This window comes from Anas acuta, chromosome 14, assembly GCF_963932015.1.
Source record: "Anas acuta chromosome 14, bAnaAcu1.1, whole genome shotgun sequence".
In the NCBI taxonomy this organism is placed as follows: Eukaryota; Metazoa; Chordata; class Aves; order Anseriformes; family Anatidae; genus Anas; species Anas acuta.
This window is the reverse complement of record NC_088992.1, coordinates 15717602-15744328: the sequence shown is the minus strand read 5'-3', so window position 1 is coordinate 15744328 and position 26727 is coordinate 15717602. Positions and strand designations below refer to the sequence as shown.

The window sequence follows — 26727 nt, the reverse complement described above, 5'->3', positions numbered from 1 at the left end:
CATACTACCAAAAAAACAGAATTGTGTTTGAAGGGACTGCTAACAAAACAAGAGAAACAGATTCTTAAATTACTAAGTCATAAATATTTTTATATACTCCTTAGCTGGATATTATGTCCTTAGCTGTATATTACGTTTATAGTTCCTAAGAATCTCTAAAAGCAGATGTATTTCATAAAATTTCAATCGGCTTAACAATATATTGGTTTTAGACAGAGCCATTTCACCCAGGTAACAAGCACTGCTGAGTTGGAATGAATTCCTGATCAGAGATTTAACTCAAAAGAGTTAATTCAATTTTTAAATAAAAATGTCCAGATGTAATGGCTCTGCTTGAGCCATGTGACAGGCCAGCATTGCAAGAAGATGCACACAGGCCGTTGATGCACAAGGCCATGTCTCCTTTTTCATACCCACGCTTGGTATGAGAGTTGAGAAAGTAAGAGAGCTGTGGTGCTCCTTTGAAATAAAATCAACTCACCCTGTGTTTCCCAGGGGGATCAAAAATTCAAGGTGCCTTGAATTGCCAAGTATCTTATACAAACATTAAAAACTAGGAAAACCAATATGCTTGTCTGAGCGCATCTTGGAGAGGTGGCACTTACAGATCAGTAGTATATTCAGGAAGGTGGCTGGGTAATCGGGTGAGTTTTTGGTTTGAGCAGTCTACAACTGTTCCCTCGCAGCGACACTTCTCAGGACAGACAAGATCCATGAAACACTTCCCGGTGAATTTACTTCTGTAATCCTCAGACCCTGCAATAAAGAGAAAATATATTCCAGCAAACAGCTCCTGATAACTGCAGCAATCAGAGATTTTATGGAATCAGTTTTCAACACTGTCTCCTGTCAGCTACCAGCTCCTGCACACAATTTCAATACTTGCTAAAGCATTTTTTTTTCCCAGCAGTTTTTTAAATGATTCCCAAGACTAGCCTCTGTTTTGTCAGTTTTCCCTTGCTACATTAATTCCTTATCTTGTTCCTGTTAAGGCATCTTTTTTATAAGCATGTCTTAATTAGCTGCCGGGGTCTGCTTCAAAGAAGCTCCAACAAAGTCACTTTTTCATGCTTTGCACTTATACCAACAAGTAGGAATAAGAATCTCATGAAAGCAGACGTTATCTTGATGCATTCAAATGATATATTAAAAAATAATAATAATTAAAAAGCAAAATTTTCAGACCTCAGCTACTAGAGCTATTTTTGAGAGTAACCTTGTATAAGAGAACCTTGCCAATTTTCCAACAATTAGATACCTTTATTAACTATGTTAAACAAACAGCGGAGGAAAGTAATAGCACTTTAAATCATTTTCATTTTAATTAAGGAACGGGTAGACCGTACTTAGTGAGAAGCACTCCCTCATGTACCATTATATCATGAATGCCAGGCCTCTTTGACTAGGTTTTTGACCCATTCTAATGAAATGCTTTTCCAATTAGGCTCAGTGAACTAATCTGTCCTTTTCTGGTTTGGTTTTTCTCTTTTAATAACAGCAGGTTTGAAACCTGATCTCTGTGTTTCAAGGAACCAGGAGCATTAATAAATGTGTATGTAATCAAAGTGTTGCCAAGACAGGCCCTGCCATGCATTACCTGCCCACTCACTTCATATTTCACAATGGAAACACCAGAATTGTCTCAGGAACTTTGTGCTATGTCCAGTGATCATAACTACTGAAAAGTATTTTTAATTTTTCCAGAGTCTTAAAAGTCAACTTCAGGGCTTTCTCAGGAATGATCTGAGCAAGTTCAGATTTTAGAAAGAACCTGAAAACATCAACAAAAACTTAAACTTGAGCTGAAATTTGGTTTTAGAAACTTGACAACATTCTCCACCTGCTTCCCTCTTCTAGACTGATAAATACACCACTGCTCTTTTTATGGCCACATACTATTTTTTTTTTTTTAATCACTATTATTTTAATTTATGTTGCACATTACCTTCACAGGGTGATGCAGTGAAAGCAAGCAATTCTGCAGGCAATCTAACATTTTGATTCCACAGACACACTTGGGTTTAGTTTTGTAATTCCAAACTAAATTATGAGAAACATCACATATAGCTTTGTCCATAGAAACATTACATATAGCTTTGTCCATAGAAACCACAGCTTCTGTGCTGCTAAATAATTTGCGATTTATCATGGTTCTTGTAAATTACATATCTGAAGTGAAATTTGACTACTGTTTTTTTTTTAGCTTGATGGCACAGCACTTAAATATTAGGACCACCGGGCATTTTAAAGTATTTCAAAAACTACTAAGCCTTCTTCATACCACCAGCATTTAAACTCTATCTTTTTGGGGAAAAACAAAAACCAAGCATCTGATTTCTGGTCCTAAAAATTCCAGGCTTGGCAGCCAGGATAAAATGTCAAGTGATGAACGTATCATGCTTTGATTACAAGAACATACTGCTATTTTTCCTTAGGTCCATGAAACGGTTGTTTTGGTTGTTTATGATTCCTAGAAATAATGCCAAAGCGAACAGCTATCAGGATGAGGATTTATTAAAACTGCTACAATTACAGTACAACTTGAAAAATAAAAGCAAAATTTTTCAGTGAAAAGTGTCTTTGAAATCCTCAAATTAACCCTTGAACAAGTAATCTAATTTTCATTGTAAAAAAATTATTTGAAAGAATAATCACAAACATCAGGAAGTTTCACAGGGTAAAATTTTATTAAGTATAATTTTTTGTCAACTTATGGATACAGGATTCATTTTCCTACATCAAAAAGAAGGATGGGAAAGTAAGTGGAATGTTTTCTGAAGGATAAAATGGAGTATCATCATCAGAGAGTAAAAATTGTCTTTTTGTTTGTTTGTTTGTTTGTTTTCTTTTTCTGAAGCTTTCTGGCACAGTAAATAAAGAATATTTACCACATTTTGACTTAGCGGATTCATTCTCCTGATGGTGTACAACTTCCCACACTGCATCAGCCATGAGAAGCTGTTGTGATGTGGGCACCTGTCCATGACCTCCATGCTCGTGGTAGGGTAAAACCCTCCGAGCTCAGCAGGAGAGGAAGCCACCAACCAACACCTTCATACATATTATTTTATTTTTTATTTTATTAAAATAAAATGAATTTTTAGCTTTTAGTAAAATAAAATAAGGGTTCAAATAAGAATTACCTGGATAAGCACAGTCAAAAGCAATCAATAGCATGCATATGCTCAGCAAGCACTCAGTCATCCATTAGAAGAAGGTAAATAGATACAATTTACTATTTGACCTAAGCCTTGAGATCTCTTGGACTGGTGGCTGCTCTATGAAGGTATTCCCATCTGTGATATTAATGTGAAATTGAGCCACCTACTTGCAGAACTAGTTACGTACATACACCCATTTCTACACACAGGGCTTTATCAATGCACTACTACAGGGCTCTGAGTGGATATAACGGGATTCAGGAAGCGCAATTAGACATCACAAGCATGCAGTACTTCTTGTACTTCCAAAATCACCTGTAGAAAGAGATGTCAGACACACACAGAACACACACCTGACTTCATTTTACTATTCCAGACCAGCCATTTGGTCATTTTAGTATACCTGAAGGCACTTATGCATTGTAGATGAGAACTCTGTGAAGCTTGGCTGAATGCAAAACACAACCTGGGAGTTTCCAGAAATTTCCAAAATGAAAGAATTTTTTAACATGAGTAACATGAGTAGCCAAGGCAACAGAAAGGCTTGTGTTTGACTGAATGTGTTTATCTGAATTGCTAGTTACACTGATAACATTTTCGTTTCGCAATCTATGTGACACCACCACAAGGTACCAGTGCATTGTAATTCCTAAGTATCATAAAGCAAGACCACATGCCTTTTTATAGAACAGCAGTATTGTGATAAAGAAATACCACATTTCCAAGTGCTTGCAAATATTAGGTGCTTTTCTAGTACTCACGCGAAGTAATAAAGCAGCAAAGACGAATAGCTTTTTGTCCTATTTTAATTGCTTAGCAAACCTGATTTCAGTTTTTAAAACCAAACAATTCCCAAAGGACTTAAAAGGAGTGCTGGATGATCTCTTCTGGAAAAAATCAAGCTATTTTTTCGGGGCTTGAAGATTGACCTGATATTTTCCTTCTAGCAAAAATGGATCCAACTGTCTGAAATTTGGCAAAAATAGTATCATGGACGTCACTGGGTTTAACACTTGGCCAAAATCCCAGGAATCCTGACGCTCACTCTATCATTTAACCACTAGATCACAATTCCCATAGGTTTTTAGGAAACAAACACACAAGCAAGCACAAAACAACAACACAGGACATAGATTATTTTACATGATTTCCCATCAGTAGTATTAATCCTTATCAGTAATTACAGAGAAAACCTAAAAAATCACAGATATCCTCCATTTGATGACTCCACAATAGATATGTAGCTGCTCCACAAGATGAGGCAATATTTCCATATAAGAAAATTTCTGTGTGAGGCCCTCAAAGTACTTTATGAAATAGCTGTAATTATATCTACTTTACATGGTGGAAAAGTTATGCAGAAGTACATTAAAGATCTTACCTACGCTGTCTGATCCAAAAAGGCTTATTTGAGAATGTTGACTCAGCCTTGTGCTATGTAACTATTGGATAACACTGCTTTCACACAGGCCACATTACTGGTGTCATTTCACAAGACAGAAGATAATACTTTGCAGACTCTTCTGAAGTTCTTTTGCAGTATACTTCTTCGTAACAAAATGCCAGCACATTAAGATTACTCAAATCAGATCCAAGGTTACGTTAAGCATCAGGCATCTCATTACACAAAATGGCATCCAAACGTACCTCAAGCCGAAGGACTTAAAGGGCAGCTCAAACAGAGAGATGTATTTACATTATTTATAAGGTAAGTAGACAAAAATATTTTTAATCTCTGTAGGTATGGCTGGATTCACCTTTGAATCAAATCCATTAACAGGATGCCTAACTCTTTCATTCTAAGAACAATTAAACAGATTAATTACTTGGAAATGGTTATTCTGCATGCAAGCCCTTTGGAAAGTCTGACCCAATTGTCACTAGGGTTCCCCCTTGCAGTCCAACAGGTGCCTGGGAGTTTGGTTAAACAACACACATCACCTTTTTGACTTTTCCTGCGAGAAAAGGGGAATCTCTCACCTTTTGATGCTTCTGAAAACAGCAGAAGTATCCCAGCATGCCATGCGGCAGGGAGTATGCAGCCTTCCATGGTGCTTGACAGAACCATGTTCAATTTGTATTGTTCTACCACATGGTTAGATCAAGCACAAAGGAAAACCCCATGAACAGCCAGAGTCAGAGTTAGGCAGCGCCAAAGAGAGAAGAGCGTTGAGAGGAAGCAGCATGGAGAAGCACAAGCTGAAGGTTCACTGAGAGCTGCTCTCCACTCCACCCATGCAAAAAGGTGCTGGATACAAGAGGTCATCCTTTACGCTACCACTGCAGGAACACCCTGGAGCACAATTGGGGTTAGTGTACAAGAACAGAGCCCGGGCAAATTCAGAGACAGAACTAGTATGATAGAAAACACTGCCAAAGGACTGCAAATAGCTCCCTCCAGGAAGGATGTGCAACTTCCACCACATACTGAATGCCTGATGTATGCTGCTATTTATTAGCTACTTACACTCTCATGGTGTCTCCTTTCAGAATAAATTCCATTTTGGTTTGTCCCATTTATTTAAATCCAATCTTAGAAATACCACAGCTCGTATTAATAATAGTGGATTCTGAGCTGATGGCCAACCTCTGGCACTAAACGCTCCCCAAGCTCCCTGTGAGCCAGCTTTCAGTTCCCAGTAGCCTTTCGTGCCAGTGGCGCTTACACTGACAATCTGTAATGCCACTGCTTTGCCCTGCTGTTGTTTTTTCAACTGTACTTTTTAACATTGTGGCACATACATGCGACTCAAGACATATGAAGGCAAACAGGAGTATTTTGTTATTTTGTTTTCTGGCATAAAATTCATTCTTTCTTTCCTGATTATTTCAAAGAGCTTTGCTTACTATAACTCATTCCTGAAGCTCTGACATATAAAGTAGGGCATTCTGTTTTGGCTTGACTGCTCCCACTGAAATAAAACTCCCATTGACTTTAATGTCTGCAGAGCTATACTGATGGAGAGTGCTTTTGAAAGTCACATCTCAAATGTTCTTGCAGGCTTCACGAATGAGAGGAAAAGACTGTCCTCTGCAACTGCTCAGAACATTTTGCTGGACTTCAGTGAAGGTCAATGATTGTGCCTTAAAAAAAATAATAAAACGCTGCTATCCTTAGTAAGGGGTTTGCGTTGCTTAAAGAACAAAGTCAGCATCAAGCGGATTATTCATTGCCTACATAGAGAACAATGTGAGTACTCAGGCAGAGATGACAGATAATAGAGCAAAGGGCTCGACTTCATTTTGTACATTTTGCTGTGAACCAGCATTACCGTGCAGAAAGCCAACACACAATTACTTGCAAACTCCAAAAACTATGCACAGTGTTACCTTAGTCACCTTCTGCTGGGTTTGTTTCCTTAACTATACTAATGGTAAGACAAGCAGCTTTTGGGGGAATGCAACACAATTAACCTTCATTCCCCACAAGCTGACAAACTAGCCACAGTCCTAAAGGGTACAAAAATTAGATTATTAATTTTCTTTTGTTACTCATGCAAAATGGCACAATAGGCATTATTATTTTTTTCCCATGATTCATTCTAAATATCCATAACCCTGGAAAATCCATACCTCATTTATTCACAAATTACACATAATTGGCATTTCTGCCAGTAATTTTGTAGGACTTTAGCAAAGGAGGGTTCAGAGTTTCATATCCTTATTTCTACACCTGTTTAATAATGCAGCAATTCTGGCATTCTTCAAGTAAATTTATCCACGGAATTCTGTTAAGCAACAAGAAGTAACGGTTCACATCTTCCAAAGACTCGTGTATCATATGTAGATTTTCAGCATTAAGAGGAATATTTGTAATAAACTCTAATTTCAGCATCCATGAACTCTTTCAGTTCTACTGGAAAAAAACATGGTCAAAGCCCTGCAAACATCTTCCTGAGAACCCCCTAGAGGATATTTTGAACAAGTCTCTGTTCCTCTGCTGCACTAATTAAACACTGCTCTCAGTAACTGCCTAAGCTAATCATCAGGTGCAATGAACAAGAAGTACCAGTACATAAAGAAACCTGACAAAACCATAATTTATGTCCCAAAATACATCAGAGGCAAAATAATCTACAAGCATATTTTGGCTTTTGTGCTCTTTGCAGGCTATTGTAAAAAAATGCTTAGGAATTAATAGTCTAATGCTTTGCACGTCTTTCTTTCTTTGACAAATAGAGTAGAAAGCAGGAAGGCACACTATTTTGTGTTAGGCACATTAAATTGTGTTTAAAAAATATCCATAAGCCCTTGGATAAGGTCTTGCATAAGGTCATTCTGCATACAGGTTTGCAACAAAAACTTTGAAAAAGGAATGACCGTACCCCCAGATATTTGCCATTTCTTATTAAAACAAATAAACAAACCAAACCCAAACAACAGCAGCAAACAAATAAAGAAAGACCCAGAAAGATCCAAGTAGAAGTGCTCTGCATCCAAGCAAGATTGTATCGTTTGCTCTTAATGTTAATTGAGCTCTGGTAATCTGAGATGTGCCTATCAGTCATTGAATCCTTGGTTTGCAAAGAAATTGTATCTGGGACCCTATTTTACTGTCCCATCAAGCTGTAATACTTCAGGAGCCTGCTGTAGTCAGAAAAAAATGTATTGTTCAGTTGAAGGCTTGAATATTCTTGCACCAGTTTTAGGTGACTGGCTACCCTCATGCCACAGACACCACCATAATTTTCTTTATGCAATTCAAGTCACCATAATGCATACAAAAAGGTGCTAAACTTGCATCTTTGGTGATTGTTGTGCAGCTTAATCTCCAAACAAGTGATGGTGGTGATACGATTTCAGCCCCACCCCTCGCTACCCAAAGCCACTAGGAGGGACCACCTCTACAAGGAAGAAGAGAACAAGCTGTGCCCCAGCTTAGCTCATGAGGTGCCTGAGTTACAGAAGCAATCACCCATCTTTCTGCTAATAATGACACCTCCGGAGGACAACCCAAATCTCAGATGAGGAACCTATGATGCTACATGCACAGGGAACCTAGGACGATTGTATTATCTGCATGCCTCAGCGATATGGATGCATCTGTCACTTGACATTAATTCTCCCGCCCTTTATCGTCTCTTTACTATAATTGCAAATAAGGATGTTGGTTGGTAACAAAGTAGTTCAGATATTATTTTTTTATTATTTTTGAAAACTACTCCAACTTAAAAATAAAATGAGAAAGATCCTTAAAATACAATTTTTAACTAAGACCTTTCATTTTACCCACTAGGAATCACACTCTCTGCCAAACAGACCCATCTACTGCGTACTAAACTTATACTTCCCCAAGTAAAACACCTTCTACTCTTCCTGCTTCCCCCTTTACTGCAGTCAGGAAGCTTTCACCATATTGTTCATCAGAAGCTAGTGAAGGGTTAGGATGACTGGCATGACTAATATTATAAAGATCTGAATTGCTATCAAAGGTTTACAGAAAATGGAGGGCTATAATCAGCATACAGTACAGACAAATTACTTTTTCAACAAGAACATTTCTACAGTACAAGGGAATTCAGCTCCATTACCATTAGTCATAGCAGTCATGTTGTACTCCCTAATGACTTTAACTTCAGAAAAATGTCATGCAAGGCAAAGCTCAGATATACTCACAGCGTACAGTGAAGACTTCATGTTCATAATTATGAAATCAATCTAGGATTCAATCTGCAGGTAATTTGTTGCTGCTAAACAACCTTTCATTCAGATAGAATTATTAGGCACAACAAAGACATGTCCTCAGTTTTGCTATAGTCAGTCTCTGAAGATAGTTCTGCTGAGTCTTTGTGGCTTTCCAGTAAAAACAAAACAAAACAAAACACACAAAAACAACTCAACACACCATTTAACTGAATTAAAACAAATATTATAAAAATAAAATCTGAATGCCGTTAATTTTCTAGTTGTCCAGATCAGAGGCAAGTGCTTCACATTCCTTTCACTCATGCTCAAGCAAAAGCCCAGGAGAGGAAGAGTGCTAGAGCCTGGCCTCAGACAAGATTTCCTGCGAACATGCCCAGGCCTAGAGCATCCTCTGTAGGACTGCCAGTGCCCACCACTGTCACCTCCAGCATGGACACACCAGAGAGCTGTCACATTTGGTGCGTGCTCAGGCAGGAGCTGCTGGAGACCAGTATGCTAGGGGCAGGCCAAATCGTGAATCCCTGAGCATGTGTCACTGCAGCATTGCAGGAAAGCAGACAAGCAAGTGGATATCAGTGCTTTTCATCAAACAGAAAATACTAAGGACAGCAATATGACTACAGAGTCTGTAAATGACTGTTTACTAAAAATGGAACGAATTTGCAAATCTGTCATTGGAGTGATCGGCAAATTATGGGAACAACTGAGAGTGTTTAAATCAGACACATTATTTTTGTAAGAACTGGATTAAACTCACTTGCCTTTCATAACTCTTAAACACTGGTTGAGGACTGATGATATATTACACCTTTCATTTTGAAAGTCCAACGAGCTTAAATGTTTACATGTCACTAACCATAGGGAACAGGATAACCTAGGGAGAGCAAGGGACAGAAAACGTGAACTGCCACAGGGACTCGACAAAACACCCTGACGTGCAGCCTGTTTTCTTCCGACCGGGAAATCTCTGTCCACTGTAGTTCTATACTTCTAAGGCTGAAACAACGCACAAAAAAGAGAATGAAATTCCACATGATTGCAAGGAATAAGAACTTTGTTCCAATGTAGACAGTTAACTCAAGAAATATGAATCTGTATGAACACAGAGACTGCAAAAGACACATAAGGAACTAGGAGGACAACTACAATTTCTAAGAAGAGAGTTTATCAAACACCTTTGAAAATTATGAGTGAGCAAATAGCAACTACATACTGCTTTCTAGTAACAGAGGATAACACAGGATGACACTAGCCCTAAACATGCAAGCTCCAGATCCATACGTATGGCAGAGGCTGACTTTGATTTAACAAGAGGCAGCACCAAAAAAAAAAAAAAAAGAGAGAATTGTGCTGGCAGATGGTTCATTGTCCTCTTCCTATTATTCCCTGTGCTTTTGACTTGTACAGCACTGTTTGGAACTGAAGTAATTAATTAAAGTCAGTTAGATATGATGTATGTCTTAATGCAAGAGGAAGCAGCAAGACAGGTTTACTTCTTACTATTTCTGAAAGGAATCTTATTGCTAATATTTCTAATAACTAGAAGATGAAAGTTTTGGTGATGCTATGCTTGTAGATATGCATATTATTTAATCATTTTCAGAAATGGTCTGTGTAGGTACAGCAGGTGGAACTTTAATCACTTTTTAAATACAAAATACACGAATAAACACAAACATTATCGCAGGGCAAAAAAGATATACAGCTGAATACAAGAGCTGCCCTCTGCGAAATCTATTTCGTACAGTGTCACACTGCAATCAAGAATCCTGCCAACTCTTGAAGTGACAAGAAGCTACCACAGAGACAACACAATCTGCTCATAGATTCATCTCCCTTCCTCCTAAAGCCCAGTGCTGCTTTAGGAAACAAAACTGCTGTGTAGTGAACTCAATCAAATCCTACTGGGCAGAAGATTTTTGTTGTTCTTTCCCCCCCTATTCTGACTAAAAATGGGAGCCTCCAGTGACCTAAAGCTAGCAAGTCCCGTTGGATCTTTAAGTCACAGTGGGCAGATGCAGCCAAAAAGAAAACGATCAGAATTGTATTGCTGCCTCTGAAAAATGACAGCATTTCCTTTTTCCAAATAGAAGACAGAATTTGTTTCAGACCATTTCTCTGCTATCTCTTTCATAGAAACTCCTTTCTTTTAGTCTCAAATTCTATAAAGAATTGTGGGGAAAGAGCTGAACGAGGGGGAGCTTTATTATATTTTGGTGCATTACATTAAATGGAAGGCAGAAAAACAGAAGACATAGTATCTATTGCCATTTGAGGCTTAAACGTATTAGATAGTGTATCCAACAGCTTTGCCTGTCTCACAGCCCTGGGCAAAAACATGTTCCTTTCCCTGCTGTTCCTCCATTTCATGCTATAATGCTTCCAATTCTCATTTTAAAAGGAATTATGTACATTATCTACCTGTTGCACAGAATCTACTTCCTATGGCTACTCATAACCTTTGCAGATGTTGCTCCATCATTATCAGTAAAAGCTTGAGTCATTTTGTTCAGGAAGGAAATAGCATCTGGGAAAAGTGCCTTGATGATGAATTAAAAAAGAAGGCATGTTCTTCTTGCTAAAGACTATCTAAAAGGATAATGGGGAGATGGAATAAATCCTAAAGGAACCAATATGCAGAACAAAGTTATCTCAGTATTTTTTTTCCGTGTTACATAGTTTTGTCCTCACAGTCACATTTAATTAATGGAAGACAGTTCTGTTTAGCCTGTCTGCACTGCTGAATGTGTTCTCTTGACACTACCTCCTTAAAGTCTCTACCATTTCAAACTGACAAAACTCCAAACATCTCAGCTTTTCTTCCCCATTCCTCTAACCACTCCTCTCTCCTATTCGTGTACTAAAACGACTTCCCCGTCTTCTCTTAATTTACTCAACAAACACATTTTTTTCTCATTCCATGTTCTTCCTGACAGTGTCCTTCAAGATATCTTGCACAATCCAAACAGGCATGGCAAACACAGAGTGCTTCAGGAAAACCTCAGACAAAATGTGATGACTTGCCCTAACGTCGAAGTATTAAGCATGGGTATGATCCTGACTCTGGATGAGTACCTCTACAAAGCTCATACTTTCTGTGCATCATCACCACCTCTCAAAGGTCAAAGACCAGTTTGGGATAACACCCTTCACATTGCTTCCTACACTAACCCCCGTATTCACTGTTTTTTCTTCACAGAACTAACTTCTAATTACTGGTGTTTGTTAAATGTATTAAACTACATGAAAATACCAGAACCCTGAAGCGTGAACCCTCTGAGCAAAGACATGAACATTGACAAAAGGATTTAAAATAAAAATTCTTTTCCTATACACTAAGTTAAAGACATGCAAATGACATGGAGAATCCCACACTCAGCAAGGTTACTGACAAGTTACTAAGTGTTCCTATCCCAGTGGGATCGTGGAGACTCATTCCTGGGTAACACAAAGTACTGCTCAAGAGCCTGTCTTTGAATGACCAAGATTCATACCTCTTGGACATTTCTGCACAAAGACATGCTGTGTTAAATCCTAGGATCAAATATATTCCTCATAAAGAATACATGGAAAATTCCTGCTATATGCCAAGTCTGAAACAGCCATGATTCAAAGGGACAACTTGAATGTATGTTCTCTGGACTGATTTACAAACTAAGATTCTTATAAACCATTAGATGTTCCCTCTGCTCAATGTGAGTAGAGAGTGAGTCGAGTTCAGTGAATCTCAACACCATCTGGAAAGTCTACAGGCAAGGATAGCTCCTCTGTTGAGCTTTTCAATAGAATTAGTTTTCATCCAGCTGAAATCTTTGTTCTGAAGCTGTACATTCCCTGCCCTCCTCCTTCATAAGTCAGGTTTATGCCTTTTCCATGTGGTTTTGATGTTCTCATAGAACTGGAGAGCAAGGAAAAAAACAGCTTAATGCCTTAAGGAAAAGACCCCCAAGATAAGAACTCATACAAAATATTATTTTATCAACATCACCAGCCACAGTGTTCTGCATTGTTGCTCTTCTTAGCTATGACCTTTCATAAATGATATCAGATGGTGTTTGCCTTATCCAATAGCCTGTACCATTGTTCAAGGCATGCGTGCACATACATAACGTTAATTTCTCTAGCCTATTAATAAAAGCAGAAGAAAGTAACCATGGCAAATAGGGTACAGATTTATTCAAATCTGTTTCTGCAGTCTACTTCCTTTTCTGAATTATATGTATGCATTTTCATTTCAAGTTTCTTTAAAGATGAATATTACTGGCTAATTAACTTGTTACTATGATGGACACAACCCAAAAACCTGGAGGAAAGTATGTCATAATTTCAATTCTAGTTATAAATTTTGTGGCTAGAGTCACAAATGATGGAAGACTTTAACATGCATACCCAAGATAACCTGACTGCAAATGAAGTTATCTTTATTTTATTTTCCCCATAAAGAGACAGTTTAGCTCAGCATATTGCTTGCAGATACGCACAAAACACCATGGCTTGTTTTGGGCTCCTGCCATTCAGTTTCGTGCTGCATCCCCATCTACAGTTGTTAATGTTTTACCACCAGGAGCACAATTAATCATGGCTTTTTTTTTTTTTTTCCTCATAGGGAAAAGACAAAAATCATAGTAATTTTTATAGAAAACACTGCAAAGTACTTCACCAAATAACAGTCATTTTTCTTCTCAGTACACACTAATAGATTATCTCACTGAAACCTGCTTGCCTTTACTGTATACAAAAAAAAAAAGGCAAAAAAAAAAAAAAAGGCAAAAAAAAGCAGTAATCTAAACCACATATATATCAAAACATAAAAAAGCAGTCTGCTCAGTTGTGCTGCATTAGGCAATACTTTTACTGATAGCTGTACCATAAATAAAGGATAGCTAGGGCTGAGTAGAGGGTTTTTATGTTACTTTGGACTTTATTTTCAGGTGGAAAATAAAACTCCATCTAGCTCACGATACAAAATCTTTGTCCAAGCTATGATACAAACTGATTCAAAGCTTACTAGCTTACCGAACACAAAAATCTTACCAACTTTGATGAGTTTTACTCAAATTAATGCATGTTACTTCTGGATACAAAACATCTGTGAAAGTATATGAATTGACACCATCCCCTCACCTCCAGCTTCACTCACATCCTAGGTCAGCAGAGCCCACTGAGAGTTATATAAAAATTTCACCCATAATGTTCTCAGCCTTTCAGGTCTGAGAACTTACTTGAGCTCAGCTATATTAAGGTCATTGAGAGTTCTGCCTGAATAGAAATTAAAGTCTACACAGCTTCCACCCCTCCAAAATACGTAGTTTGCCACAAATTCATATATATCTTAATTGTTTTCCATAGACCTTTTATAACTTAGCAATTTTTTGAAATTAAATGCCACAAGCTTTTTTTTTTTTTTTTTTTTTTAAGGCAGCTATAGACTACCATCTTTTCTTTCTTTTTTTTTTTTTTCTCTTCTTTTCTTTTATTTTTTAAATCCATAAGGTAATTGGCTTTTTGAAGAACTAACTGAATTTTCCAAATTTAATTTTAAAAGATGCTCCATAATATCCATTATAGCAAACACTGTCCTGCAGATTCGATTAGTAGGCTCTCTGGACCTGCTTATTTCTGAATTGAAAGTGCAGTACAGCCTGGATAAATGAATTACCTGAGCAGCGGAACTTCTTGCTCTTGATCTGGCTGATTCGTTTGTTGGCAAGGCGACGCGGATTGCTGCATCGAGCGCCACTGGTTTCTATCGGATTATCCTGCAGGTAATCAGCCAGCCACTTCAAATGGCAGTCGCACACAAATGGATTCTGAGCTAAATGTCTGAGAGAAGGATGGGATGTTTAATCAGAAGTGACCTGTGACACTGTACTCCATCACTGTTTTTCACAAATGCAAACCTGAAGAGTAGAGTAATTGAATAAGCTTCCAAAAACCCAGGCCTGGCGGAAACCACAGAGCTTCACATGAATGGAAGAATTCTGTGAGCTATCACATTTTGTAGCTCATTAAGGCTGTTGCAAGTTCTTTCATGGAGGAAACAAAAATTAGTACAGCAAAGTCTGCTTTAAAGGACACAGACCTACTGTCTACAGCAGCCAGCATTTTTTCCTGAAAGCTTGAAACGATGCATTATGAGAGAAATGCTGCCTTCTCAATGCACCTGACCCAAGATCATTTTGTACCCTGGTTCAAAAGAAATTTTATTGGCAGCTCAGTTTCCTGGGATCAAAATATGAGTAAGTGAAGTGCCTGAGATCAGTCGGCAAAGCCAGAAGCAAGCCAGGGGTCTTTTCTCAAGAGTGAAATTGATACTTGCACATATCAACATGCCTAATAGTATTCCCCTTACATCTCTTTCTTCCTGAAACAAAAAAAAAAAAAATTGAGAGTGAACTGTTTATGCAAAGTAAAACTTGACTCTGTCCTTCACCAAAATTTCCACAACGCATTTCCCACACAGCTGGAGATAGGCACTATAGCATAATTTTTAACTGGAGAGTTAGACTTTGTTAATAGAAATCCCCTGAAGTTCCTCATAGAGAAAGAGCTTTTCTCTGCTTTTGTTATGATTCTTTTCACTTATCAAAGTTGAGCAGTATATCAGGAGTTTGTCAGGTCTTAGGGCTTGATTGTGATGTCAGTTAAATTAACTCACACCCACCCCTCTAATTTCCAAGGGAGCAGAACAGGACACTTCAGTAACAGGGAAAACAGTAAAAGACATGCTTATATTTGGATTTGGACAGAGGTGTAAAGTTATATCCTCACAAGAACGCTTCTCTGTTATTGCTAGTGTATTTTTCCCACCTGCAGAAACTACTCTCTTCTGTCTGGATTTATATTTATGAACTGACACTTAACAGAATAAGTGCAAAATACAACAGGGCAATGGCTGTCAAGAAGTGGGAAATGACAGCAAGCATAGCAGAAAGTGCCTAAAGAAACTAAAGATTGCTGTTGTAGTAAAACCATGCCATTCCTGGTATGAAAGGTCCAGAGAGCAAACAAGTAAGCATATGACACAGGACATGGCCTGGTTTTGTTGTTCTACAGAAAAAAAAAAAAAAAAAGGCAGAAAATTGCAATCACTTGGAGTAACAAAATGGGAGAATGAATCAAAAGATTTCTTGGAAAAGCATCCTAATGGGATGCAGCAAGGCCATTCTAAGTAATGGCCAACAGCAGTGCTAATAAAAACTCATAGAAACCAAAGAGATTGATTTTTTAAAAAATCTTATAGGGTGTTGCCTGTTTAAATTGACAAATCACATGTACTCTTGTAATTCAATCTTCTCTGTCGCACTTGTTTACATATGTATCTGTGCTCACACACACATAGTCTGAAAACTACGGTTGTAGCAGATGGTGTGTGCGGATGAGGTGGGCTGGGGTTTCTACCTGATTATTCTAATGTCTTAATGGTTCACAACGATAAGTACTGGCCAGATATCTGTTGGAAATTAAGGTTGTGCTTCTGGCTGACTGAGGAGGTAGCAGATACCCTGCGGCTAGGAATCATCCATATTAATTCATTTACTTGGGAATTAAAACAATTATAAAATTAATTTGTGTTATGCATTTCCAGTATTAAAAATATATGTGCATATATTTATATACACGAATATACAGAGGCTTATACCTATAAATGCACATACAAATATATATAAACAGACAATATTGTGTATGAGGGGCTTGTTTCTTATTTTTCATTTATACCAGGCTGCCAACTCCAGTTCTGAAGAAGTCCTATTACCTTATTATCTTCCTACTCACAGTTTTAGGATGAAACCTTCTTCTGTAAAGTATCAAGTCATTTCCATACTTTCGCTCCCAATTTTGCTTCTGAAGCTAATGCTTCTCCTAATGCCTCCAATTCAAAGACATTCAAAAAATGTTTAGTGAATTTTCTTAATGGATGAAATAATACAGTGCATCATTTCCCTTAAAGTGGAATGTTAACTGAAATATGATTTCAGAAGCAATGACTGGTACAGCATAACTCAGCCCCAGTGAGGAGCTACACCATCTCACTAGCTCGTTAAAAACTACTAGGCAATTTTTAAAATAGAATCCCCTGTTCATATATTGTGCAAAGTCAAATTTGTGCATATTACCTTCCAACAAACAGTACGGATGAATTAATTGGGTAGCTTAATTCACTTACGATGTTTACATAACTACATTACTATAGGTAGCTGTGCTGAATTTACGCAACAATTCTTTTTATCTTGCTCCTTTTGTTTCTTTCAGAAAAGGAGGGGCTGCTACCTTGGTGTCTCTTTCAAATTTTCTTAATGTCAGATGGACAGCCTTTGCAAAGACAGGCGACGTCTTTTGGGAAAAAAGGAGAGCTGTCATTTCTGATATGCCTGCATACTCACAGAGTCTGGATCGATCGAAGTGGCGCAAAGAGCCCCTTGCTGATGGTCTGCAGTTTGTTGTCGTAAAGAGATAGCAGTTTGAGATTATGCAGACCTTGGAACGTGTTTACCCTCAGGCAGTTGATCTTATTGGCATTGAGAAGCCTGAAAATAGAGGAAAGGTTTATAATTCATTAATCTTATTATAATCAAATAAAGATAGACTGAACTTTGGGGTTAAATCTAAAACATATTAACCCAGTCACCAAAGCCACTCCATATTTACACATCTCCATTTGCTTGTTACATTAAAAAGGTGAAAAAACCAGACAATATTGGTACTCTCATAGCTAGAGAAACATATAGACATATAACAGTGCTAGCTAGATTCAAATACTTAATTTTTTTTTTAAATGCCTCACCTTCCCCATTTGTTCAAAATTCCAAACAAATATTTAAAGACTTCAGCTGAATATGCATGGAAATGGCAAATGCTTCCCACCTTGCTATTCTATACACACACACAAAGTCCACAATGACAAAACCTTTTTTTTTTTTTCTTTTCTTTTTTCAGTTTTCTATAGTTGGCAGCTGTCTTAAGTCTAACTGAAATTTCTGAAGGTTGACATCTTGTGATAAGCAATGCAGGGTAAATTGGATCATGGAAGAACAGAAAATGTGATTCGCCTCAGAGACAAAAAGAAAGAAATGTAGGGTCTGGACTAAAACTTACTGAAACCCAACTCACTTCATGCCTAAGGATAGCCAAGAAGTGGGACAGGTTACTCAAAGAAGTTGCACCATCTCAACTATTGGAGATTTCAAGACAAGACCAGATAACATCATTAGCAACCTTCTCCAACCTAGTAAGCTGACTTCTTTGAGTAAAGGTTCTTAGGTCTTTTTGGCTAGTAACCACCTGATATTCCCTCCAACTTCAATTGTCCTACAATTCTGTGAAGATATTTCATTCCATTTACATCAGATGACTTTGCAGCTTTGGAAAAGAAGCACAAAGATATTTTGTCATGCTTTTATTTATTTGTTTATACTTTAGTTTGCACATCTACACAGCAACCAGTTAGTAAAACTCATCAGTTCAGCCAGAAAATCTATGACAGGGCTTGTGCAAGTTCTCTTACGTTATCTAGCCAGAGTCCTGGCAACTATATAGTATATACCATCTCAACAACAAGCTGGATTGCTTTATGAGACAGTCAAACACAGGAACACTTAAATTGCCATTGTCATCTACATACGTGATATTTCACACATAGAAGGAAAATAGACAAGAAATGACCTATCCTTAGATGAGCTAAAATCCACATTTTTCAACTACTGTAAGTATTAAAAAAATGGTACATCGCAAACAGGGTATGGTATTAATCCATCTCGCTTCATCAGAAAGTTCTCGATACTTTGCCGTCGAGTTTGAAAGGTTTAATATTATGTTAGTGTGACTCTCCATGAGATTCCATGCTAATATCAAATCAGAAGGCAAATGTATTTATAGGTAGAAAGGAAAAGACATTTTCCATTAAACACACTTAAAAACTCACAGGGAACGTCAGTTTTTGAGAAACTGCACATAGAGCACTCTAAACAACAGGCCAACCTAACAGGCAACAAATGCACACTTGTTAGCTGCATATGATGCTTTTCTTTTGCTCCAAAATATAAGTTCACAAAGCGCTTCTTCTGCATAGCACCATGCCTTTCCATTGCTGAAACCTTTGGAACATTGTGCACTCTACAGCTCTGTGCTCCCACCAACAATTTGGCAGAGCCTCATTACAGTATTAACAGCATACTGTAACTGTGCTATGCAGAAGATGGATATATACTTGGGCAGAGTCCTTTTCTCAAGGAGAACAGGAAGGTAGTGAGAGGGTGTTAGAGCAGAACTCACCACTCCAGCCAACAGAAAAGTCAATACCAACTCACCTAAATTTTCTTCTCCATGAGTCTTGGAAAAAGAATTTTGATGTAAGGTAAGAGAAAGTCCCATTGAAGGCAACAGACAAATGAGGTCATATTTTTGCGTGAAATAATAATTAAAATCATTTTATGATATCATGAGCAGCATTACTATGACCCCTCTGTTGCCAGTATTTTTGTCTGATAATTACATGACTCCTAATCCATACTTCCATTGACTCCATTAGAAATAACTGTAATTTCCATAATAAAGTTCCAGAATAGTTCCTTCTGTGTATTAGACTTCTGAGATTTTGCTTCAACAGCAAACATCAATGTCATCTCTTACTACTTGCTTCTAATAGCCATTCATATGTCTAAGCCAAAGCAGCCTTCTACAGCTCAGTTCCCATGCATTATGCATTTCTCTTTTATACTTGTACATTGTCTTTTATATAAAGAACAGGTTAACAAGTCATTAGAAAGCATAATCATCTACTGAGTTTTGAACAATAGCCACAGACATACACTAAATGTTGCAAACACTCCCGTATCTACTCCCCATCCTTGTGTATTGGTCTCACATTGTTTTTAGGTAATGCACATAAACTTCGATTGGTTGCTCCATGGCTTGGTACCTTGTTATACCTTGGCTTGGTACCTAGTTATACAGGAAGGTAACTGGAAGCAAGAATGTACTTTGATATATTTTACTAGATGTTATTTTCTTCTATTATTATACTTCTAGTTTATATTGCAAGTAGCACTTTTAATAAACCATTAAGCAAATTGAGGATAATCTCAGGAATAAGAGAATTTACAACTGAACTACTCTTGGATTATTATATATGGACAACCATCATGTCTGCTTTAAGAAGTGCACACATAGCAGTGCAAAGCTCTACAGATGCTGATCACCCCCTGTGAAGAATGGGCTAGAAGTTTAACAGTCATTGATCCCACTTAATAAGCCCTCAGAGCACAGCTGACCTGGAACTGCAGTCAAACACGGGATTTAAATTCATTCTGTCTTTCAACAGAACATGAATAAACCCAATGCTGGCAATTAGAATGTACAATGTGACAAGGTTTCCTAACATAAATGTTTGGTGACTAGATTCATGGTGATATAATCAGTGACATTTCTGTATGAGCCAAACACTAAAAATGAGCAAAACTTATCCTATGCGTAGTCACAAATACAGAGTACAGAGGCACACCCTCTGCTTTAAGCATCAAAGAAAGCAATTTGTAAAAGGAAAGTGCTTCTGCAGACTGTTTAGAAGAGGGAATTCAAGTACTACAAAGCTCTTCCAAGGTGACAACACCTATTCCTTATATCGTCTACACAATATATGTGCAGTACCTAAATCTAAAGAGGACAGATGGTGTGCTTAATAGTAATCCAGATGTAGCCATACCGGGTGAATCATAAAATCATAACATAGATTAATGTCATATTTCTGACCAGAATCAGCGAGAAAGGGAAACGAAAGTGGAAAACTATGAGAAAACAAAATAAATCAACCCCTCTTTTTTTTTTTTTTACCTCCTACTTGCTGTGAATTAGAGGATGACTTTTGGCCATAAGCATTAATGTTCATGTATCTTCTTTCAAAACACTCAACTTTTTTAAAATATCCATTATGGATATTATTCCAATTCTTTTTTGATTCCTTCTTAAATGTCACAGCCCCCCAAGCTTTTAATTATTAATTAGGTAAATGTGACTGGCCTCACATATAGTTAAATATGATTTTTTATTTTTTTTAACACAAAGGCAAACTAGAAAAACAGGTATACTGTAGCAAACAGAAATGCTGATCTTGCCTAAACACCGAGCTATGATGTAAAACAGACTATGAGTTTATTTTCATTGGACTTGCACCAAAAGAAGGGACAATATTAAAAGCTGAGTCATCTTTTATCAAGAATTGCATGCTATTTGTTTTGCATGGATTTATTGTGAAAGTAAACTCCACTAATTTTCCCATTTTATTATCAGCTTGATTGGATTGAGATTTACACATGGCTTCCAGATGTAGTGCACCACTCAAAAGTAGGTTAAAAATTCAAGTAGAAATAAAACTGCATGCTACCCAGAGGAAGGAAAGATTATTAACTCAAATCTCCATTTTCATCCCACTGGATATGTTAAAAACATGAAGAAATCCTCTTGCAAGTCTAGGACCACCCCAGAATATGGGATGATGGTTAAGGACACTGTGCTCTGCAGACCACTGAAACAGTGAGCAGTATCACAATTCCATGATCCCTTTCCTGAAAGAGGGATGTGTGTCCACACTCATTGAAATAATAACATGTTTCAGCTAAGCCCTTTGAACAAATGTGTACTGAATTGGCACTGTAATTGTATCAGATGCTCATAAGCACCATCTGCATAATTAAGATGGTCTCATAATTGAATTATATGCCCAAGCACAGTTTCAAGTGATTAACATTTAAATAACATTTTGAACTCCAAAACCAAAATGATCGAAGAAATTGCTTTTTAAGAGCAAATGGGGATGTTGATATGGCTTTTACCCTTAGCAGTGTTTGCATTCTCAGCTCAGTGAAGTCAAGTAATCAAACTATCAACAAATAACTACATAATGCAGAGACTGTAATAGCAGCCTAGCAACCTTAACACATGCTGGATACTGCAGGTTGATTTCTGTTGCTATAGGACAGACCAGAAATCATCCTAGGTAGAGTAATGAGCCAAAGGGAAGTAGTAGGGGAAAAAAGCTGCGCAGAACCACTAGAAAAATTCTTATCTTTCCTTTTACTATCATTTTGTTTTAACGATGATGGCAACACAATGAAAAAGAATCCCATGAAGTGTCTGGCACATCCCACATGCCAAACTCTGCTGGGGAAATGAGAACACACCAGAAAAAGTCAGATGCAAAATGCATAGGAGAGGAGAAATGAAGTCATTTGCACAAGTAAAAGCAGCATACAAATTGAATACATGTGCCTTTTATAGAGTATCAATAGTCAAAGGCTTTACCTACTTTCAAAGGCACTACATGGCAGCAAGGAAAGGACTCCTGGCAGAAAACACTCCTTAGTATATAAAATACCTGTTACCAAAAGTCAAAATATTTTTTTCAGCAAGGTTTTTCCAGCATTTTGCTTTGAAATCTGTAGGGTATTGAGAGTCATCTTTGCATTTAACACAGTTTATTATGGGGGAACAGCTGAAGTGCCCATATGCAAATATCCAGTCAAGGGCTGTGTCAGATGAGCTACAACAGCCATCTGAGCAGTCACTGATGAACTGCACCTAATGATGTAGTTGTGTGTCCCTGCTTACTTATTGGCAAAATAATCACATTAGGTTCCAGAAATGTTTCAGAATGGCCTGGAGCATAGAGGAGCAATCCGACTGCCTCCCCGTGTAAAGATATTTTGACATCTACTAAAATTTACATTTTCTAATGTGATGACTGACCACCAAAGAGTCTGTCAGTGCCTCAATTGATAATACTCAGTGTCAACTCATCATCACGCTTGCTTGAACCAGCTTGAAGTGTTTCTCCACATTCAGGGAGCTGGATGATGGTGATGACAAATTTATTCAAAGTAAATTAAAATGGAAAATGAGCTTATAATGAGTCAAAAAGGAAGTGCAGAGCATAGTCTGATAGTCCTATTTTGGAGAGATTTTAAAAGCCTCATTTCATTCCTCATCCAACAGACTGCAACTCTATTTGAAGTTGCAAACAACTTCTTTTTTTGAAGAACAAAATCTGTAAAACAATTGCGTCATATTCGTGTTACTACCTGGAGTATTATAAGCACATGTCATTGTAGCATCTACACATCTGCTATTCAAAATTTGATATTGTTCAGTTTACCCTACAGATAATCACATGATAATTCAGATACACAGGGGAATGAACACATTTTCTCAACTTCCTGCACTATCAGGAAGCGCACAGTTTCTTGTGTAATAATTGCTAGGAGAGTTTCTGTCAGGTGAGTCCAGCTTGGAGCACTGGCGTCAGAAGAGCTAATAAATTACAAGCTGACGTATGAACTAGCGGTTGTTTTGGGAAGCTGCATGCAGACAGATTACAGAAGTGACACAGAAAAAGCAGATGCTGTTGCAGTCTTTCATTAGTGCTTGACTGTAATTGTATTTCTGTGTCTGGCAGATGCTGCTCCCTCACTTTAACAGCAGTTATTGAGTTTAGTAATATTATCACAACAGCAGCCTAAATGCAGAAATCTAAAGAAAAAAAGCTTGAGGCAAAAGGCTTGAAAACAATTCTAAAGCTATTAAACAGGTCTGTGCAGAGAGCATTTTGTCCTGGACTAGAAGGATGAGGGCTGCACAGTAGCTCTGCTGTAGCTGTTCTGCGTATCAAGGAAAAAGTCCCCATGCCATTTTGCTAAGAAATTAGAATCACAAAATCCAGAAATGACATAGGTTGCAAAGGACCTTGGGAGGTCATCTGGTCTGAAACCCACTAAAAGCAGGACCAATTTAGAGGTATTTAATTCAACTAGCTTTATCTGAGAAATAATTATTTTGTTGGCCCACAGGGTAATTTGTGATGGCAGTAAGCTCAAAAGGTTTCTTGTCCTTGTAGACTGCCCAAAACAGGGTGAGCTGTGAGGTCAGACCAGTTTGCTCAGAGTTTTTTTTCAGTCTTGTCTTTAAAACCTTCAGGAACAGAAACGCACAACTTCTGCTCCACTGCTTGACTCATCATTGTGAAAATATTTTCCCTTATATCCAGTCAGAAGCTCTCATTTTATGCCTGTTCTCTCTTTTCCATGAGAAAAATGAAGAAATCTTACTTACTAACATTCCTTACAGCTCAGAATATTGTTATGAGAAGGAGAGACTACTGTGTTACAAAGGACTTGGAAATGGAGAAATGTCATTCCTTTATTCTGGCATTTATATGCTGTTTGCATCTCCATTTAATGATACAACAATGTATACAATACAAAGTATTGGAACTGATATGCATTCTTTAGAGTTTTTTTATATATATATATTTATTTTTTTAATACTTCATATGGGTTTATGCTTCACTGGATTTTCTTTGAGTGTCTAACAAGCTCTAAAAGTGCACAATAAATATTTGGTAGATCATAGATCCTATTTTAAGCTCTTAAGTACTGGGATTCTCTTTACAATTACAAACAAGGCAAGTACTTTAGACTTGGCAAGTTTACTATGGAGCTATTTTCCAAGCAACCTCACCAGAAAAGCTATGACAGTACCAAATATCATACTACGCATCTGAGGAGAAACAGCATAAAAAGCACACTAAGAGGTCCAATAACTCAAAGAAAGCATGACTTGTTGAGTTTGGGGAAGGTTGATAGTAGCAGTTTCTCGAAGCACATAAACAACTTGCCACTTTGAACAAACCTGTTCTAAATAAAGGTCAGTCTGAGTTGTACCAATCAGATCTAGTTCCAAATTTAACCCAGGTTAGGTGATTGGATCTGGAAGTTTATTTTTTCACCATTTTTGAATTTATTTTATCTGTCAATATGTCAAAATCTAGGTATCATCAACAAACCTCTGCTTTCAATGTATATGTACGTCAGCAGTGTACCTGCTTGAACCAACATCAGTACAGAGTTGACTATGGGATTTCTTCTTGCCCACAGAGCTTGTCCAGCAAACCATGGGGATTTCAGCCATGAGATTTAGGATCAACACACCTGAGCACTTGTATGATTAGTAACTATGCGAAGTAAGCTCCCTGAAGAAGGAGGATTTATTGAAAACTGATACTTGCCAGACATGAAAAATGAGATTTCATCCCCTCATATTATTTTGCTATATAATCTCTTTAAACAGTAGAGATTTTATATCTTTTGGTTCCAGGAAACACAGCACTCTGAAGCATAAAATGTAAAACTAATAAAAAGGCTCCCAGAATGTTTGTTTTAATATGGCTGGAGAAAAGAAAGTGTATTACTTAGGTATGAAAAATACTGGTTAACAAACTTGGTGCCCATTATCCACAGCTCACTGCCTTGAGCCACTTGACTCTGTTTCACTGCAGGCTGGCTCTGCACATTTGCTCGTTTGGGAGCAAGCAGAGCAACCGTCAAGTTTATCTGTCACAGCGCTGCTGAAAAAGAAAGAGCTGCACAGCATTATGTTGTGCCCCCTGTGCAGTGACTGGCAGACTGCTTGGCAAACTCAAGGGCTCATGAAAGAGCTTGTCCACATTCCAGGAAAGCTGAAAGACAGGTGAGAAGGACATTCAAATGTATTCCACTTTCTAGACAGATTCAGTTCAGCTTAAGGCCTCCTGGACAGGCATTCAAATTGCCCATACCTAGCACTTACTTGAAAACTTAAGCTGAAACCACCTTTAGGTGAAACCCTTTCCACCCTTCTGATATTCAACAATTTACACAAACATTGATAATTAAACAAATGCTATTCCACCCTTTGGGCTGATTAATGGCACAGTGAAATGAAAGTTAAAGTTTACTATAAAAAAATAAAAAATCAGATTCCATTTTCCACCCTTTGCCAAATCCAGATTGACCTAAAACTCTCAGAAGACATTTGATCCAGCCTGCTGAAAAGAAGCATGTATGAAGGACAGGCTACAGTAGCTTTCTAGCATCCTCTCTCCTGGAAACTTCAAACAGGTTAAGGAAAATGGCATGGTCCAAGAAAAGCTTCTATTCCACAGAACAGATGTATAGTTGGACTTGCACAGTAACCTTTGCTCTTGAGTTGGTTAAAATTGGGTATTTAGGAAAACATTAAGATTTGTGAAATCAGCAATTTAACAGAAATCTAATAATGTGATTATTTACATGGGGAATGTTAACTATTTAACAGTGAAGACTTCAAAAACAATATTTAAATTAACCCAATAGGGTTCGAACTAAAAAATGCTACTAAAAACAAAAAATAATATCTAGATGTGCCTGGTTTCTTTTCTGCTAAATATGTTATTGACTTACCTCTGTCTTGTGTGACAGAAATACGGAATTCTAATGCTAGCCAGGTCATCTAAAACTTGTTCTGAATCCTTCTTTTTCCACACACCAAAGACAGATGGGACAGTTTAAGATGCTGACATGCCTGAGTTGAGTATTACTTTACCCAGCTACAGCATTTTTGACATTAGTGGTAGTGCCTGTAGGTGTAGGGCACTTACACAAAACAATTCTGCCTGAATAAAGGTGGAGTAATCTGGGCCTGTAGTGTCATAGTATATTTAAACAGAAGGATAAGGACATTTCTGAGAAGTCATGATGAGTCTTATCCAAAACAGTAATCAACAATATTATCTGCTCTGCAATTTCACAGTATTTTTTCCTTCTAAATAACATCTCAGCACTTTTACACAGGACCCACCACCATTCCCCTTTTTCTGAGGGTGTGCTGCCGTACCATAAGACCAATATATTTTCAAAAATGTTCCAGCTCAAGCTTAGGAAATTATACTGGCTACCAGGATACTTTAATCATAGCCTTCTTATCAGTATGTCTCCAGACTAATAGGAAGAAATCCAATCTAGAGCCCACTGAACACTAAATTAGATCTAATCATAGGGCACTTTTCCAACTGTTCAACAGCAGGTCTAAAAACAGCAAATGCTGTTTATTTTTTAGGTATCCGTTAAAATACTAC

General features: G+C 37.6%; 1 protein-coding gene across 5 annotated transcripts in view; it reads right to left on the bottom strand.

The window, feature by feature from the left end:
* The window catches only part of SLIT3 (slit guidance ligand 3), a 522497-nt gene that overhangs the window by 122920 nt on the left and 372850 nt on the right, over nucleotides 1–26727 (bottom strand). For all 5 annotated transcript variants that reach the window (XM_068697690.1, XM_068697688.1, XM_068697686.1 and 2 more), the window contains 3 exons: nucleotides 17192–17335; nucleotides 14467–14630; nucleotides 606–756 (listed from right to left, as the gene is read on the bottom strand). In XM_068697690.1, coding sequence (XP_068553791.1) covers nucleotides 606–756; nucleotides 14467–14630; nucleotides 17192–17335 — 459 coding nt within the window. The remainder of the gene's footprint in view (nucleotides 1–605; nucleotides 757–14466; nucleotides 14631–17191; nucleotides 17336–26727) is intronic.